The sequence below is a fragment of the Gloeophyllum trabeum genome (assembly GCF_000344685.1).
Source record: "Gloeophyllum trabeum ATCC 11539 unplaced genomic scaffold GLOTRscaffold_00002, whole genome shotgun sequence".
NCBI classification, from domain to species: Eukaryota; Fungi; Basidiomycota; class Agaricomycetes; order Gloeophyllales; family Gloeophyllaceae; genus Gloeophyllum; species Gloeophyllum trabeum.
Window position 1 is genome coordinate 594264 of NW_006920411.1, and position 17124 is coordinate 611387.

The 17124-nt window shown below is 51.2% G+C and overlaps 6 protein-coding genes across 6 annotated transcripts; 1 reads left to right on the forward strand and 5 right to left on the reverse strand.

Moving 5' to 3' along the window:
• Positions 1-56: 56 nt before the first annotated feature.
• On the reverse strand, positions 57-718 carry GLOTRDRAFT_69997 (uncharacterized protein; the record flags this gene model as incomplete). The annotated part of the gene is made up of 2 exons (XM_007863877.1): positions 57-595; positions 659-718. The coding sequence occupies 2 exons, from the start codon at positions 716-718 to the stop codon at positions 197-199; spliced, it is 459 nt and encodes a 152-aa protein (XP_007862068.1). The 3' UTR covers positions 57-196.
• Positions 719-1111: 393 nt separating this feature from the next.
• GLOTRDRAFT_125270 (uncharacterized protein) lies at positions 1112-1529 on the reverse strand (the record flags this gene model as incomplete). Its single annotated transcript, XM_007863878.1, has 5 exons — positions 1112-1129; positions 1188-1255; positions 1307-1358; positions 1411-1448; positions 1505-1529. The coding sequence occupies 5 exons, from the start codon at positions 1527-1529 to the stop codon at positions 1112-1114; spliced, it is 201 nt and encodes a 66-aa protein (XP_007862069.1).
• Positions 1530-1652: 123 nt separating this feature from the next.
• Positions 1653-2531, forward strand: GLOTRDRAFT_125271 (yeats-domain-containing protein; the record flags this gene model as incomplete). The annotated part of the gene is made up of 3 exons (XM_007863879.1): positions 1653-1676; positions 1740-1968; positions 2026-2531. 3 exons carry the CDS (start codon positions 1653-1655, stop codon positions 2529-2531), a joined length of 759 nt encoding a protein of 252 aa, XP_007862070.1.
• Positions 2532-2678: 147 nt separating this feature from the next.
• GLOTRDRAFT_70000 (uncharacterized protein) lies at positions 2679-9887 on the reverse strand (the record flags this gene model as incomplete). The annotated part of the gene is made up of 24 exons (XM_007863880.1): positions 9688-9887; positions 9307-9639; positions 9086-9253; positions 8924-9020; positions 8378-8861; positions 8083-8318; positions 6798-8030; positions 6228-6741; positions 5684-6179; positions 5359-5634; positions 5189-5293; positions 5052-5132; positions 4797-4980; positions 4536-4754; positions 4219-4486; positions 3971-4168; positions 3790-3918; positions 3655-3730; positions 3477-3599; positions 3341-3428; positions 3205-3289; positions 3017-3144; positions 2770-2958; positions 2679-2714 (listed from the first exon to the last, which is right to left on the reverse strand). The coding sequence occupies exons 1-24, from the start codon at positions 9861-9863 to the stop codon at positions 2679-2681; spliced, it is 5922 nt and encodes a 1973-aa protein (XP_007862071.1). The 5' UTR covers positions 9864-9887.
• A 1735-nt stretch (positions 9888-11622) lies between these two features.
• On the reverse strand, positions 11623-12602 carry GLOTRDRAFT_35300 (Phosphoadenosine phosphosulfate reductase thioredoxin; the record flags this gene model as incomplete). Its single annotated transcript, XM_007863631.1, has 3 exons — positions 11623-11718; positions 11772-12143; positions 12195-12602. 3 exons carry the CDS (start codon positions 12600-12602, stop codon positions 11623-11625), a joined length of 876 nt encoding a protein of 291 aa, XP_007861822.1.
• A 4123-nt stretch (positions 12603-16725) lies between these two features.
• GLOTRDRAFT_33487 (uncharacterized protein) lies at positions 16726-16992 on the reverse strand (the record flags this gene model as incomplete). Its single annotated transcript, XM_007863513.1, has 1 exon — positions 16726-16992. A coding segment is annotated over one exon (267 nt), but the record flags the coding sequence as incomplete, so codon positions are not given.
• Between the last annotated feature and the right edge of the window lie 132 nt (positions 16993-17124).

Sequence of the window (17124 nt, forward strand, 5' to 3'; positions counted from 1 at the left end):
CAGGAAGTTGCTGGCGATGAGGCCGACGTTCCGCGAGTTCAGACGGTTGCTTAGGATAGGGAAATGAACTGGATATAGCTATGATACATGGTCTTGCATAACACGTCTAGCGCTGTCTGATTACTGTATGGCGATGCAATGTATTAGAGTACTCGAGCACATACAAGGATCCCATCCCATCTCCCGCAACGGTCTTTCATAGGATTTTTGAGAGCGGATCTCCGACACGGCCCACTCTGTCCACGGGCGGCGCGCCCCACACCAACGTCTTCGTCCGGGGATCCAGAAGGCTGGGGAAGTGATAGTACAGCGCCTTCGCAAGGATGCCTCTCGGCGCATGGGTTGCAGGATGTGCAGGCACGGGCTGTATCGGCCCATCCTCGACAGTCACCACAGGCGGTGCCTCCCGCGCACTCCTCGCCCTCTCCTCCGCGAGCGCCTTCGCCTGCTCGTCGACGTCGTCGAACACGTCCTGGTTGACCGCGCGCAGGGAGTACGCCCACACGCCGACGGCGAAGGCACCGATGAGGACGCCGGTGACGGCGTTCCGCACGCGGTATGGCGCGCGCGCGCGTTTGAGCCCTGGCGACATGCCCTGGAGACAGACAGGCGCGTTCGGAAGTGCATCAAGGACCGACTAGAGTGCTGGAGCTCTCACATAGCCTTTCGGACGGTAAGAGCGTTCGGCCTCTCTCCTGTTGATGTACGGGTCCGCCATGGCAGTCAAAAGACAAGAAGATTTCGGCGAACACCGGAGCTGCACATAATGAAATCACATAGCGTCCTGGCTTCGCAGCGGTATATACTAATACTATAGCGTCCATATCCTCAGTAGAGTGCGCTATCAATCCTGTCTGACGAAGTCCAACTCTGACGCAGGTAGAGCGAACTTGAAGGCAGCTTAGATTGGGATACAGGACACAACAAAGAGGTTCGTAGTGTCAGTCATACGGATGCAGATCCTTGTATGCAGACTCGAATGGAGCAGCTCTCCCGGACATTCAAAGCTTCACGACCTAGGCGGAGATTGGCAGCGGACACCCAAAAGGGATGTGGACATCAGACAAGGCTTATGCAGATGTGATGAATTGACGCTCTATAGACTCTACGTCTACTCTGTCTTCTTGCCCTATTGTTACAGAAGTGTCCTTAGCTCGTATACATGAATAAGATGCCCCGCGACGTACCTTGATCAACGAGTAGGCACCGTAAACAACCCCGCACATGCCCACAGTGAACAGCGAGTAGTACGAGGCTATATCCGAGTTAGACTGGTTCCGCGGACACCAATGAACTCGAGACGTACCCATGTAAATGTTCGACCTCGGCAGCCGGTAATAGATGGGCTTGTGCGAGCGCTGTCCGATGCATGAGCAGACTATCATGACCGCGAGCACGCTGTGCTCATACCTGCACCATTTTCTGGCGCTCGATGATGTGGTACGGCTCTATCATAGAATTCTAGCTTCAGCAATCATCCTACAGGAAAAACAGCCGCACTCACTGTTCACGACAGCGTTGAGCACCATGATTGCGGATTATTACAGTGTACAGTAGGCTTCGCCACAGGCGTTCAAGGCGGTTTGTGCTGATGAGCGGAGTTTGAACCGCGACTTTCCCGGTGGCCCCCGACGACAATCTCGACCGCCATCATGGCTGAACGCGTCCGCCAACGAGTATGCACGCGTCTTTCCCCTCTGCACCGAGACAGAATACGCATATACGCGAATGAATTCTAGGGCATCAGCATCTACCGGCCGATAATATACGGCAACACCGCAACGGTCTTGACCCAGGAAGAAAGGAACGCGCTGAGCACGCCGGACCACACACACAAATGGACCGTGGCAGTTAGAAGCGCCGCGTCCGCCCCCGATTCTGACATCGTTGGAGGGGCGGACGACCTCAGCTACTTTATCAAGCGCGTCACTTTCAAGCTGCACGAGACGTATCCGAATCCTACGCGGAGTGAGCGGCACGTCAAACTCAGTCTCATTCTTTTATTAACTTGATTTCCTCCGCAAGACGTGGATAAGCCCCCGTTTGAAGTATCTGAGACGGGCTGGGGAGAGTTCGAGATCCAGATCCGAATAACGTTCGTCCCAGAGTCGGGTGAGAAGGCCATCACGTTCTACCACCACCTCAAGCTTCATCCATGGACCGTGGCCGGCGAGCCTGAGATCCCCCCTCTCGAGGAAGCTCTAAAACTGGGGCCAGTTCATTCATGGCAGTACGACGAAATTGTCTTCAACGACCCCTTCCAGTCCTTCCTCCAAACGCTGCTTGCGCATCCTCCTACACCACTCCCCAAGTCAAAGCGGAGACCCGTGCCTTTCCATGTCGCTAATCCAGGTTCATTGGAAGCGTCCAAGGGAGGCGTACCAGAGTTCACCGCTGATATGGAGAAAGAGGAAGGCGAGAGACTGGAGACAGCCAAGCAAGCAGTTATCGCGGAGACCGATAAATGGAGGGGCCTTCTCATCGAGAAAGAGAAGGAGCTCGAGAGGTTGAAAAAACAATTAGAATCATGACATGACTAGTTGTACACTTTTCTACAGGTATACTATGTTGTATCAATATGAGTACATGCTTGGATGAACTATCGATACAATGGTGTCAATGTAGTGGAGAAATAACATAAACCACAGATACACTTCGACAATACGCACTGAGGGATGCTAATGCCATGCTGCCCATCCTTGGTACATCCTCGCCTACGAGCCCAATAAATCAGCTACATATATAGCTGCCATGACCGGGGGGACTCACTAAATTGGTTGGATCAGTGGCTTCTTGGATGACTATCTGGACCAAGCTACTCGTCGACGTCTCTTTCTCGGCCCTCTCGCGACCAGTCGTGTAGATGCCTTTGAGCTTCTTATCAATAGGAGTCAGAGCGACCTTCAACGCAACCGCCCGCATGTCTATCGCTTCCTTGACCGTCTTCTTCTCTCGCTCCTACATAGCATACGTCAGCAGGGCGCTTGGTCAATAACGCGGGTTTAGCTCTGCTCACGAGTTTACGTCTCTGCTCTTCGAAATCGTTCAAGGGATCGTGGATAAAGGCATCCAGCACGCTCATGAGGGTATCTTTGTTGTCCCTGAGAAGTTGCATAGTGATTTCGCAGGCTATGCGGAACACGCCTGAAAGAGCATAGGAGCTCTGTCACTTCGCTATCAGAACTGTTAACAAATCTTGCGTACCTTCAACACCAGTAACCCCGAAGCCGTCCACGACATTCTGAGTGAGCCGGAAAGGCACCTTCTCCGGCACATCAAGCAATTTACCCTGCCCGGAGTCAGGCATCCGAAAGGATATCAGTTATATCAAACGACGTACCCTCTCAAACAAGCAGTTCAAGTCGACGTGAAGAACGTCTCCGGTATTGACATCAAGAAGTATGTTCTCACAATGCCGATCACCAAGACTGAGATGAGAATAAGCAGGTGTTTCTCTCGAGGCGGTTTGTACGAACCCGAGAATGAATCCGACCATCGACATTACTGCTGCGGTCCTACCGTAGGTGGACCTGCTTGCGAGCCATGCTGAAGGCTCGGGGAACGTCTCGATGAACCATTCGTGGAACACAGGTGGATATCTGGAAACTAGTAGTTAATCAAGCGGTAATCGACGATGAAGAAAGGTACTTGTACCTGGGCAAGACGTCCTTCACAAACAACTCAGTTGCTTCATGGTCCTTCAAAGTCCTTATCCTGCTATAGACGTCGGCTAAGTGAGAATCCTGAACAGGGCGTCAGCACGGTTACTTTCGGTACGATAGCTAGAACTAACCCAGGGCCGTATGTTCCTGGCCTCGTATAGCTTATTGAGGACAGGCCTGAGTGGCAGCGTATTGGGCACCCATTGAATGAAACCGCATTCCTCGTTCAGAGTCACAACACCATAAGTGCGAATATCTGGTTAGGGGTTTGGATAAGAGATTCTCGGCGCTCGGAACGGGGAACATACGGAGTTGACGACGCCGGGATTCTGGATTCGCTTTCAGTAGCTTGTTTATAATGGCGTTGAAGTCCATCATCCGCGCATCCTTGCGGAGATCATCCCTAGGTTTCCCAAGGAACATATATACGAGGCCATCATTGCCGCGAATCGTGATTTTCCGAGGCTTTGCTAAAGAGCGCATCACTTCGATCTCGTCATAGAAATCTAGGGAGGCATCCATGGGCGTTCTATGGGCAATTTTATCGAGCACATACCTTGAAAAGTGGGAGGATTAAGCGGGAAAGGTTGGTGTGTAGCTTCAGATGCCGACGTTGACGGAAGGCTCGCGGTCAGAGACTCTTGCAGTGGGATGATCAAACGAGAGGGCACTAGTCTACGCAAGCCTGGGAAGTGCTTGCTCATACTCAGCGTGCGCTCATCGTCCGCAACTTTGTGGTCGCAGAGATCGAGTAGTTCGTTGATCATATTTTCACATTCATTGATAAGGCCAGGAACTTCCGTACGCGCACTTGCAGGATTATTCTAGCATCATGGTCAGAGAGTTTCGAACACGAAATAAGGTGCAATATACCCGAAGTCTGTTTAGAATCTCTCGCCCACGGGAACTTCTTTGAGCTTTCTTGGATTTAAGGACTGCAACGAAAAGCCAGAGCGCCTGCTTCGGATATTCTTGAATTACAGACGCAATCAGTTCCGACAGCGCATTGTAGATTTCTTTATGGCTGTGCCCGACTCGAGACACGATTTGAGGAAAAGCCGTATACCACTGTCGGGGATGAGAACAGGGGCCCTAGAAAGTGAAGATTGCACTTGCCTTGTACGCGGGCGCTACCTTAATGGCTTTCATGACCTCGGTGGTTATTCGAGGCAGAGTCTCCGTGCCTACCATCTTCGGATTTTCGCCCAAGTCAAGCCAAAGGGTCAGTATTCGCGGTACGGTCTGGTATATATACTTAGATCCGTAGCGAATGGCCCGAGAGAAGCATTTGACCGTCTGATAAATCATCTTAATCCCGCTGCAAAGAGTACAATATAAATCGGATGAACTGCCACACTTTGTACCCAAGTTATGAGTTATGATACGTACCGGCCTTTGTGGTCCTTCAAGGGTAGGGTTTTGAAGCACTCGTCGTGGAATCGCCCAAGATAGAATTGACCGCTTTCCCACCTGCCGTGAAAAAACCTTCAGAGGGGATCACCCTGGTATCTGGGATAAGAACTCACTTGGGCCACAGCTCCGTCGCGTTGCTGAATGTCTTCGATACCAGACTGAGATCATAGCGATCCGAGTCGTTCATCCAGCGCGCCAAAAGCACTTGGGCCTGCACCCTCTGATTAGCTTCAGACTGACAGGGATAAATGGTGTCCTGACCTTGGCCTTGGCCTTCTTGGACTCGCTGCTGTCGCCTTCTTCGGTCAGGTCGATGACTTCCTGGTCGGATAACTGCTGGAGATTGATGGATCGCTCTAGCTCTTGCAGGGCACGTAGGGGTTCCCCGCTTGCTTTTGTGAGCTTGGCACCTTCAGTGAAGACAAAGGGAGCATGACAATGCTGTGCTTGAAGGACAGCACTGTAGGCAGTTTGCCAGTAGCTAGCTTTCCTCGCAATCTTGGCACTAGACAACCAAGAACTACCAATTTCAAGTTCGACTCGCTTATCCCGGTTTGGGCTAGAATAAGTATCAATATCTGTCACTTCAGTAGGAAAAGGAATATAACCTCAGTAAACCCAGTGCAGTACGACGCATACTAAGAATGGGTTCTCGAGCACGAAACGTTGGTAGGGTGGAATCCAACCGTGCCGAGAGACGTGTCGACAGCGCACCAATCATGTTTCGGACTTGTTGATTCGTACCTTGCCTCGTTTGAGACATGGTGTGATAAATCATTTCCAGTTCCCGTATCTTGTGTAAATCAAGGATAGATTCATAGGCTCTCTGATAACCTTTCGAACCCGATGTGGTGACGGTTGAGCCCAGGAACATGCGTGCTTGGGCAAGGGATGTTGCGATGGCTGAGTGATCGTCTGTCTGCATCGCAAGGAGAACACGGGCAACCGCAACGTGGGGCGATTCCTCGGAGCTGACTTCAACTACCCTCCTCACTTCCTCCCAGTCACCTACCATCCAGGCACTCTCCACTTGGTAACCAGCGAGCTTAGCCTGCCAATCGGGATGTCTAGTAAGGACACCTCTGACATGAGTGCGCAGAGTGTCTATAAATCCGATCAGCTGGGTAGTGTCTGGAATTTCATGATCCTTACCGTAATGACCAAGGTTGCGAAGGGATCGTAGAAGACCTAGGTGGGAGTCAATATTGTCAGGCTCCTGCTGCAGCCTTACTTCCCAGCAGCTTTGAGCTGATGTCCAATGACCCATGCTCTCGTGTTGACGTATCTGATGCTGGAGGGAGGGGGCGAGGATGAAGGTGGAGATACCTTCCATACCATCTGGCTCATCGAGGTCAGCATAGATTTCATGCAAGTGCTCGTAGTAGACTTGGAGTTCAGTGGGCCGTGCGTCACGCTCCCGCATCTCCACAATTTGACGCTCAAAACTCATCAGAGAGCGTGCAAAACTCTTGCACTGCAGAGCGGCCTTGGCCATGAGACCTTGATCGATACTGGACAAGACCGAGTCAACTCGCAGAACTTGCTCTTCTGAGTCTGCATCGGTCATATGCAGTCGAGACCTTCTGCTGTCCGCCCTTTTCCTGGAGATATCTTGTCGCATCAGACGAACCCATTTGCTAAGGTGGTCCATCAGGCTGAAAACGGCCTACCGTAAGTCTGTCAGTTTCCATCTTGAAGTCAATGATCGATACGAGGGTATACCTGGGCGCTCAAAAGCTTCTTGTCAACGGAAGATTTGCTTTGGGGATCCACTTGATCTTCCAAGACCGCCAGCAACTCAGAGCGGATGTTCTGGGCCTCACTACCATCACCGGAGACTAGCACATGGATGATGAGGTGAGGTAAGATATGATGAGCAACGGCAACGTCTTTATTCCGCACCGCAGAACGAAAGCAACCGAAGACACGCTGGGCTGCTGGACCAGAAGTGCGCGTAATCAAGTAAGCAGTCCACAGCTGCAGCCATTCTCTGTATGTCGGCTTGTTATGGTAGACAGGATGCTGGATATGCGGCAGAGGCTTTTCTTGCACACGATAGCGAGCCTCCAGAAGCGGGGTCACAGTTTCCAAAATATGCTTAGGGAGACTGTTCCAGCGGTTCCGGACCTTCAATGGGACGGAGCCAGATGAGCCAGCTCCCACTAGCGCGGGAGTGAATTTGCAAAATTGGAGAAGTTCTTGGATCGCGAAGGCCAGGTGGGCTTGATATTTAATGTCACTTGTCGAGCGGAAGGCACCCACCAGCACGTCCTGTATAAGGTGGATAGCGAAGGCGATGCCTTCACCTTCATCCTGGAAATTGCTAAGTACGAACATACGAGGGTCGTTCTGACCTAGTTCAAATCGATCCGGATCCAACGCGCCAAGTATGCCAATGCATTCGTATGCCAAGAGGCGAATGGTTTCAACTTCGTCTCCGTCGCGAGCCGCGTTGTCCAGTAACGCTGTCATGGCTCGTCCGATTAGGGGATCAAAGACGTCCCCAGAAGACATTTCGCGGATAAAATTGTCCTCTGCCTTCATTAGATATTGCTTCAGCTCTTTCATAGCTTGCATTGCCACAATAACGTTATCACTTGAGGACCTATCAAGGAGGCGGAGGAAAGCTTCCTTGGGAGGACATTCCGGCCGTATGTCCAAAACATGTTCTTGTAGAGGCTCTAGTTCCGGCACGGAGGACATGTCGATCACATCATCTAGGTATTTTCCAAGACTCTTGCCTAGGTCTAGGACGATATAGTCTATGCATTGCCTGGCCTTTATCCGCGCAGATTCTGGGAAGTTAGGCCAGAGGGCCACGAAAGATGCCGTAGTGGGACCGACGTAGGGGCCAACATCTTCAGGGCTAAGAGTTGTCAGGAATTTGTACCAGCCGTCAAGTGTAGCCTCCGAGACCTCCGCGATGCCCAGCATCGTTTGCATGGTTGCCATGATCTGTGGTAGGGGTCCATAAGCTCTCGGTGATTTCCCGAGACAAACGGCCTACCTGAGGAGCAACATTATTCACAGATGGCCCAATGTTGATAATCATAGCACCCAAGCCACGTAAGATGTGTCGCTTGGTCTCCGCTGATTTCCTTCCCTGCACTTCCTGCAACATCTCATTCAGGTACGTTATGAGGCCCAATATATTCGCGTTGAGGAAGCTAGCCAGCCGGTCATCGGTGAACGAGCGGGTGGTCCTGGTGCTCGACTGCATAAACTGCTCGATCTTCTGAAGACCTCGGAGTCCCTGGAAGAGGGTGAATCAATGGATCTTAGAATCGGGCAAAGTAGGGTACGGCTCACCAGCTTGGCTTTGTTCTCATTTTCATCTCCCATTACGATTATCATTTCTGCTAGCAAAGGAGTGAGGCAACTTTTGACAACGTTGTGCACGTCGATGGCGGTACTTTCGGCTGCCTGCCTGAGCTGATTCACGATGAAGTCAAGAGCTGCCTGTATGCCTGCGTCATCCTCAAGAAGGAGGGCATGGGCCACAACATCGTGCGAGTGGTTCAAGTAGAGAGTGAACGGTCTCTTCCCCAGCTCTCTGCCTATCAGCTCCAGAACTTTCCCATTGCACGTCGCGAAAAGCGGGGGAAGTATGCGATGCAGATTAACCGAAAGGAAATCTGCTGGCGATATCGAAATGAATCGACAAAATTCCACTAACAGAGCAGGTTCTGTGGCCATGCGGGAGACGACGAAGGGCGAAATGTCGCCGAGATATGGTGACACAAGGCTGTACGCGGATTTCTGGCGAGTACGAGCTATGGTAAGCAGCTGGACCGAACAGAAAAATCAGCTGTCCATTTTTGAAGGAGACAAACCAAAGACAGACGAACAGCCATGTAAGCATTGCCTTTGAGCACTGGGTTCTGCCTCCCAAGCTGAGCCACCAAGCAACACAAAACATGACCTAGTACTTCGAAGCCTTCGACTCTAGTGTTGGCGAAGAGGTCAGCATCACACAACTCCATGGACGTGTCCCAGTGAAGCGCACATACCTTGCAATGGCTCCAATAGTGACTATAATGGTTTCTTTCACGGTAGCTTTCACAGCAGCCGTCGTTCCGTCGAGCAGCGCGTGAAACCTATCAAACAGGGGGCTTATACTGCTCCGAGGAGTAGGGGATGAAGTCTGGTACATGTGGGCTAGAGCCAGCGACACCCCACTAGAAGTAAGACCAGTCAGAACAAGGAATCGCCCTTATGATCCCACCCTTACCCTGCTGCCAGTCGGACGCTCCGGTTTGCATCGCACATGCCGCGAACAACAAGGTTCTCGACGTATTCCGTCTGCACAAGTGTCTTCTGATGCACCACAGCCTTTTCCAGAAGTTTATATACGGCAATCTTCACCTGCGGAGTGATCTCGTCAACCAGGCCGTCTAGAAGTTTAGGAACTACAGCTATACAGGCCGCGAGTACTGGCAGCCTGAATTGTCCGGATGAACGCGAGCATGTCGTCGACTGATTTGGATGAACGAGCAAGCACACCAAGCCAGCTAGCTTGTTTGTGAGGGCTGTTCTGTCTGCTGCTGACGTCTGTTGCAGAGGCCTGGGATAGTCAGTAAAGGTCACTGCGCCTGTAGCTTCACCGCCCTACCTTGAGAACCTCTGTTTGACCATTTCAAGCGTGCGAGTAGCAAAGCCCTCTTCCGTCTCCTGGCCGTCTTCCATCAGGCGATACCCGTCAGGGGCTGTGACTTCCTCTATAACCTTTTCCACTGTGATTCGCCATCGACCGACATCTTGTGTTGGGGCCTTGTCGTCAACGTCCATGCGATCGCTGCACTGCTGTGACCGATCGCGGATTATCCTGAGCAACGGTCTGTATAAGTCCATTTCAGGCCGGAGGGATACCACGTCTTCAATACTAGCGAGGACATCCGGGCTAACAGTTGACGAAACCCATTGTAAGTAAGATGCGAATAACTCCTACGTCATGAACTTAGATCAGCGACAAGAAGAGAACGTCGAAGAGACTTACATGCACTTCTTGCCCAGCATTATCGAACTCAGGATCCTGCAAACGTTCCAGAACCGCTTGGACCATGTTCTTCCCGTGGATCTTGGCAGAAGTTGACCGAAAGTACTTGCATAACGCCTCGTGTGAACGTGGCCAGGACGGTCGAAAGTCTATGAACAAACGAGCGGCGAGCATCCCAGTTATCGTATATTCCGCAAGCCTGCTTGATTCAGAGTTCGAGAGCACACCCAAGGTATCAACTACCTGGGCTACACAAATGTCTCTAAGAACAGCGGTGGTTTGGCACCGTGGAGACAGGCAGTAACGATGGACAGCGCTGGACAGAGTGATGGACGACCGAAAGACATCTAGCAGAAAGTGCTGACATATGAGAGAAGGTCTCAGAGCACCGGTCAGGGTTTCGAGGACCACGCCGCAGAGAGCGGGTATATGAGAAGCGTCCTGGACCGTGAAGTCGGGCGTGAAGTCGTCACCCTCGGGGGAGGCTTCCCTGACGCGGACATTCGGGATCAATGTCACTCGTAGAGGATATGTCGTGGTAACAGGGAGACTGATAAGCTCTACGCCTGTGTCAGCATAGAAACTGAAATGAAGTGACGGACACCACCTTTGGCAAGCTCGACACAGCTCCGCAGAATCATCCTCAGAGTCTTCCAGCAAGGCTCCTCGTTCTTCCCTACCGTCGACAGCCCGCCAGCAAAACTTCTAAGCCATTGAACCATAACTTTCATGGCATCTGCCTTCAGCTGCGACGGGTGTGGCATATCACCAGTTATCGGCTTTTCTACATTGGGCCAGACTTGCAGGCGAAAACAGAGGCAGAATAGGGCCTTAAATGTCGTAACAGGGTAATCACCAGTCCCAACGAACAGTCCCTCCACCCTCTCTAGCACCCGCTGCAGCGCATCCAGGGTCATGCCCGCCAGCTTCACCTTCTCAGGCATGAGGTCCCATCGTATATCACGCGGTTCCGGGAAGTTCAGGAGGAAGTATTCTGCAAGACCTGTCGTCGCTGGGATCCAAGTACTTTTGGGCAAGTGTTTCGATGGGTCGCCGCGCAGATTTTGCGCAATGAGGTCTTCCAGGAAGGCGATGAAGGCGGTGGACTGGGTCTCATTCGCCAAGCTAGGGTAAGCCAGCCCGCCAGGCAAAGGTGTGCCAGGCATAGACGCCATCGTGGAGAAAAGTCAAGTCGGCATACAATACCGTGCGCCTAGTCTAGTGCACTGTTAGTGGCCACTCCGGGATTGCAGACCACCATACTATGTAGTAACTTGAACGCGTGATGCGTAACGCGTCGTGGACGCGTCCAGTCACATTGACAAGCTAATTACGGGCGTGCAGGAGGACGCATAGGGATGCGCGATCGTACCGAGTTGCTCGCGTACCATAGAATGATTGCGAGTGTAGCGGACAATCATGCAGTAAGCATAGATATATATATAACTGACGGGAAGGGAGTAATACAAGCGTGTTTAAGCTACACCGTGCGATTATGGATAACGATAAAGCGGGGTGAAGCCTCCCGCTCTAATCCAAATCAAACTGGACTCAAGCTGCGGTCGGGGCGACAGCAGGCGGAGATACGGGCGATGAAGCCTGAGCTTGGGCTTGTGCCTCCTTCTGTGCTTGCAGTTCCTTCTCACGCTACACACAAGAGGTGTGGTCAGCACTGAGCGGTGGATCGAGGACGGAGTTACCGTTACTTTTTTCGCGGCAGCCTTCATCGCAAAATAGTCCTTGTGTAGTCCACACTCCGTCTTCTCCGCCTTACCAGCCCACCTACCCGCCCGCTCCCCCGCGTCTCCATCACCGCTCTTCGCAGTGCTGTGCCAGTCCCCTATACTCTTGTATCCCTGATCCAAAAGCTTATTCCGAGGCACGTTGTGCTCCTTAACGTATTGATCGACAAGGGAGAAGTTCCAAGCAAAGAGCGGGTTTAGTTTCAGGAGACCTGTGCTGTCAGCTTCGAGGGGCTGGAGATTTGCGCGCTCGCCGCCTTGCGAAGCCCGCCGACCGGTGATGACAGATTTCACCCCCAGTTCATCGTATGCACGGCGTGCGGGTTCGACCTACAGCTGAATGTCAGATGATGAAGCAAAGCATCACGAAACATTACAAACCTTCACTGCAAAATCATACGTGTCTTCGTCCACCTCCCAAAGCTTCTGCCCATACTTCGCCTCGAAGTCCTCCACATTCGAGCAGTCGTATGGCTTGTAAACATGGACATCTCGGTTGTACCGCCTCTTCACTTCCTCTACGAGCTCTAGCGTCTCGGGGAAGTGGTAGAGGGTGTCGATGAAAATGAGAGGGGGAGGGTTGGACGTCAATTTAGACAGCATATCGATGGTCACTAGCCCTGTCAGACCGAATGCCGTGGTCTGGTACAGGCTGGGGAGGTGTTCTATGCCCCACTGCAGTATCTCTTGTGGTGAGAGCGTCCTGAGATAGTCATTGATGCGATCCAACTCCTCCTTGGACAGAGGAGTCTGCAGGGGTCTAGAAAAGGTTGGCGCAGAGCTCGACATATCGTACAGAAGAGGCGCGATAAGAAGGGATATCGAGTGGACCGGACATGTCCAACGAGCCCATCTTTATACGGTTGCGACAGACTTGTGCCATCTTGTCGCGACAGCCACATTATTCAGCCACACCGCCCAATCGAACGCTGGAGAATACGCACAATTCCAGATAGAGGCGCTATCTGCATGATGCTGCGAGCGACGTTTGTGAGGTGTTTGGCAGATATCTGGAATTCAGGCTTCGCCGTATCGTACACACGCGCCTCGCTTGCAATCACATCTGCTGGGTTGCAGAGTTGTTCATCAGCGCGGACATCCTGCGTGGAAACGAGTGCTATTACTCTAGCTCTTATTGGTCTCTACTTTATGGAATATGTTCGACATTATGGAATTGGTGCAAGGGGTTCATGTATGCTTACCAGGCCGTCAAGCCTTTACTCTATGTTCAATTGCATTTCTCAGATACTGACAGCCAACCTTCCGAATGGCAAAGAATGATAGCGGACCATATGGTGCGGGACACCTAGTCACTGCTACTTTTGTACAGCAGTTGTAGATGGATAATTCTAATCGCTAACCCCCCTGGGAGCAACAAATCCTCAGCAACCCATGCCATTATCCATAGGGTATGGTGAATGATTTGCCAGGACTTTGTAACATACATTTCACTTACAGTGCCTTGCATAAGAAACTGAACATCGCATTTCCGCGCGCGTTGTTTGTCCGCGCCAAACATACCCTTTTCGGGTATCGGCAAATGTGCGGCAAAGACTCATCGAGAGAGAGGGTTAGCTGGGCATACAGCTAGGGCAAGACTATAATGATTTACAGCCCTTAGTGTAGTTGTAGAATATACATTTCTGTCATTCTCTGAAGCCTTTCGAGCCCTCTCGGGGCATCTGCGAGTCCCTGCCCAACAAATGGTCCCGCGAGAGGCCTTCCGGACCTACCCGAAAAGGGTATATTTGGCGCGAACAAGTAACGCACGCGGAAATGCGATGTTCAGTTTCTTATGCAAGGCACTGTACGGATATGGTCCTCTGCCGGTGCATGGTGGATTCCAGGCTGGATAATTCTAATCAACAACCCCTCAGCAACCCATGCCATTATCCAGCAACCCGGTTGTCCATCCGTGGTCACATGTGACATCATACTCTATCAGTCTGCATTACATTGGTTTACTTGGACTTCACTCTATGTACATAGCTACATATAAAAATATTAGGCTGAGGCTCTGCCAGTCAAGGCTACTAAGGTCGGGTGCGGGTGCCACCGCGGTATTCAACCGGGGTTGCTCAGGTGCGGGTACAGTGCTTGGACCGTCCACACCGCACCATACCACAACCCGCGGTCCGGGTATACAGGGTTGTGGTTCTCACAGATGGGTCACAGGTTTCACCTAGACTGGTGATATTTGGACTTACAAAGTGCCCCAGCCCAGTCGGTAAGCGTTTCTCGATCCCTCTGTACCGGTACCGTTGCGGGCATCAGCAAATTGTGCTGCAGCTGGTAGCACAGCGGGCAAGAACCGGTGTCCTGCCATCAGACATTCATCGTTCACAGCAAGGGTGGGAGAACACTTTCCTAGGATGCTCCATAGTGGAACATGATACAGACATAAAGAATGAAAGGACAATGTTGATTAAATGTCCCCTGATATTTTGGGGGCCGCAGTAAATGTCCTGCAGACCTTTCTTTGTTCACTCAAAGGACATTCTTCGTTGGGACCCATGGCATTGCCACTGGAGGTGTTTGGAGTGTTATGTACTGTAATTGTTTAGAAAATGGGATTGAAATATGGTAGTACATGATTTATAATCTACAATTCCACAGATTTTATGACCTGCTCAACATGTCAGTACATTTTGATGATGCTTGAGACTATATGGAATACATACTGAGTAGTTTAGGATACCTGAAAGTACCTCAGGGTACACAATGTTTGGTGTCCACCTATTCTCTGCATCTTCCTTGAAGAGTACTTTGATGTGGTTTGCAGATGTGCCATGTGACAGTGCAACATAGAACTGGCCATGTGAAAATACAGGTATCCTCAGGTCTAGGCCAACATATTTGACTGATTGCCCCTGTGACTTGTTGATGGTCATGGTGAATGCAAGCCTTACTGGGAATTGGCACCTGGATAGTCAGATGCGTAGTTCTTCTGCTGTTGGCTCCAAAGTTATTCTTAGGATGAATACAGTCCTCCCAGCATGCTTTCCACCCAGGATTCAACATTGCAAGACATTGTTACCCGCAGAAACCAAAACAACCCATGTACATTGCATAGGCCATTCATGGGGGGAAAACCCCAGAGGACCATCAGAGGACAGCCTTTCTTGAGAGCTAAGTGGGCAAGTGGTAAGCCAGGAACTTTGAGTGAGTTAAGGAATTCCACAGGGTACTGTATGTCTATGTAAGTGACGTAACACGTAACGCAGCCTGATTCTTCTCATCCATGACTTCATCAACCCTAAGCAACAAGGTCTCCGGGACACGGGACAAACCTCAAAATAGGCAACGGCGACAGACCTCTCGGGACACGGGACGTTGCCTAAGATCGTATCGGTACAGTATACTGGGCTCGAGCCAGGATTTACATGTTCTCGCGAGAGCAGCGACGGATGTCCCTCCTTTCCCGTCATTCCACAGCAGGTCAGAGATCCGTCATTGGAGCTCAAAAACACCAACGCACGGATGCGCGCTTGCGTTCCGGAGTTCCTGTGATGCTGGTTATGTAGGGGAGATGCTGTGATCATGAGCGCTTGGAGGCAGCTGTAGCGGGCCTATAGCAGACGCCTGTAGTAAGTGTGACGTAGGCTTGAAACTTCGCCTCTCAAATAAAACTTAGTAGACGAGCAACTGTCTTATAAGGAGGCTTGTTAATTTTCCCACTGCCGTATATGGTGAACGGCAAGAGCGGGACAGGGCTTTGGACCAATTAAAGATGGGGTCCTTAAAGGACCCCGATAGTCATGCCACGTGTCATTTCTCTTCCCCTTTATAGCCAAGGTGGCGGACGATTGTCAAGGGACTTTGAGACAGAACTGACCTTGCTTGGGGCCTTGGACCTTGCGGTCTCAAGGTAAAATCAGAATACTCCGATGTCAGTTGTTTTGCATATGTAACTTGTATTCTCGAAACCTGAGGGAGGGATGAGTGGACATCTCTCAGGACCCCAGGCCTTGAGTTGAATGCTCAGTCACAAATAATTGCTGGAACACAGCTGCTTTCGCAAAATAGATATAAATGACGCTGCTCAGGATGTGAAGTGTTCAGCTTGCTACCAAATATCATCTATATCTACGGTAGCGGGCTCTGCCGTGCTCGCACGGCCCTACCGCCTTATTTAGTATTACCACCGCAGAAGTCCCCCTGAAGCTCACGCGTAGGTAGCTTTACTGCGCCCCCGTGCAAACATGTACAAATATACCATATTGAGAAGAATGTCACGTGATGCCGGGAAACGCGGGCTTCCTGCCGCGCGCGTGTCCGGCCAGTAAGAGTGTCTTCAAGTCTGGACTAAGAGGGTCATATAGACGGGGCAAAATAGATTTTCATTGAAATCTATATAGCTGTGATACATGTGGCTGACAAGGATGATATAAAAGCTAACAGTAAGGAAAATTAATAAACCCTAACCCTAAAAGCACAAATCAAAGGAATTTGCAACCGTAGGATTCGAATCCCAGACATCCAGCACTCAAGGCAGGCCGCATAACCACTGCACTAAAAAGGCAATAAAAATCTCATGCATCAAAATAATATGATGGCAATAGAATTGGCGTTTACTTAATTACGCTGGGTCCAGTTATTTTTAGTGACGCGGCCGGAGGGGTCGGAGGTAGTGTTGCCACGGCTCGGCACAACTCGGCACAGCTCGGCTCTCGCCGGCTCTCGCGTGGTAAGGCCCCGCTCCCGCTCGACGAGCCATGATGTCAGGCTCCAAAGCCGCCGGCTCGGCACAGCTTGTGGCTCAGCCGCGGCTCATTGCCTAATGTGGCCAAGTCAGCGACGAGTCATCTTCGAACGCGTCCATGAAAGTACGCGCCGGCGCAACGACGTCGCTCGTAACCTAAGTAGAACAGATAGAGAGTGTACAGGATATGATAGATATAATAGCACTATATTAGCCCCCATTACGCTGGTCATTAACCAGAATGGATTCTTCAAGCTCATGTAGCTCAGTGTCTTTATTCATTCCCGCTGTGAAGTCGAGGTGACGGCCGTGACGGAAGGAGAATTTGAGCATTTGCAGTGCTTCCATCAGTTCTGCTGCAATGCGGTTGCGGCGGTCTGTCATCGTCTCCTTTGCTGACGAAAATACACGCTCGCAGGGGACTGCCGAGCCTTGGATCGGCAGGATGTCAAGAGCAAGCTTGAATATCGTCGGGTAGCGGTATTGGTTTTCCTATAGAAACATTATTCATTGTTCTCAAGAATAATTAATGTACTGCACCTGCCAGTACCGCACGCTATTGCTGGAGAACTGCGAGTCAAGTATGTATGCGTCAACTTCTTGCATCAA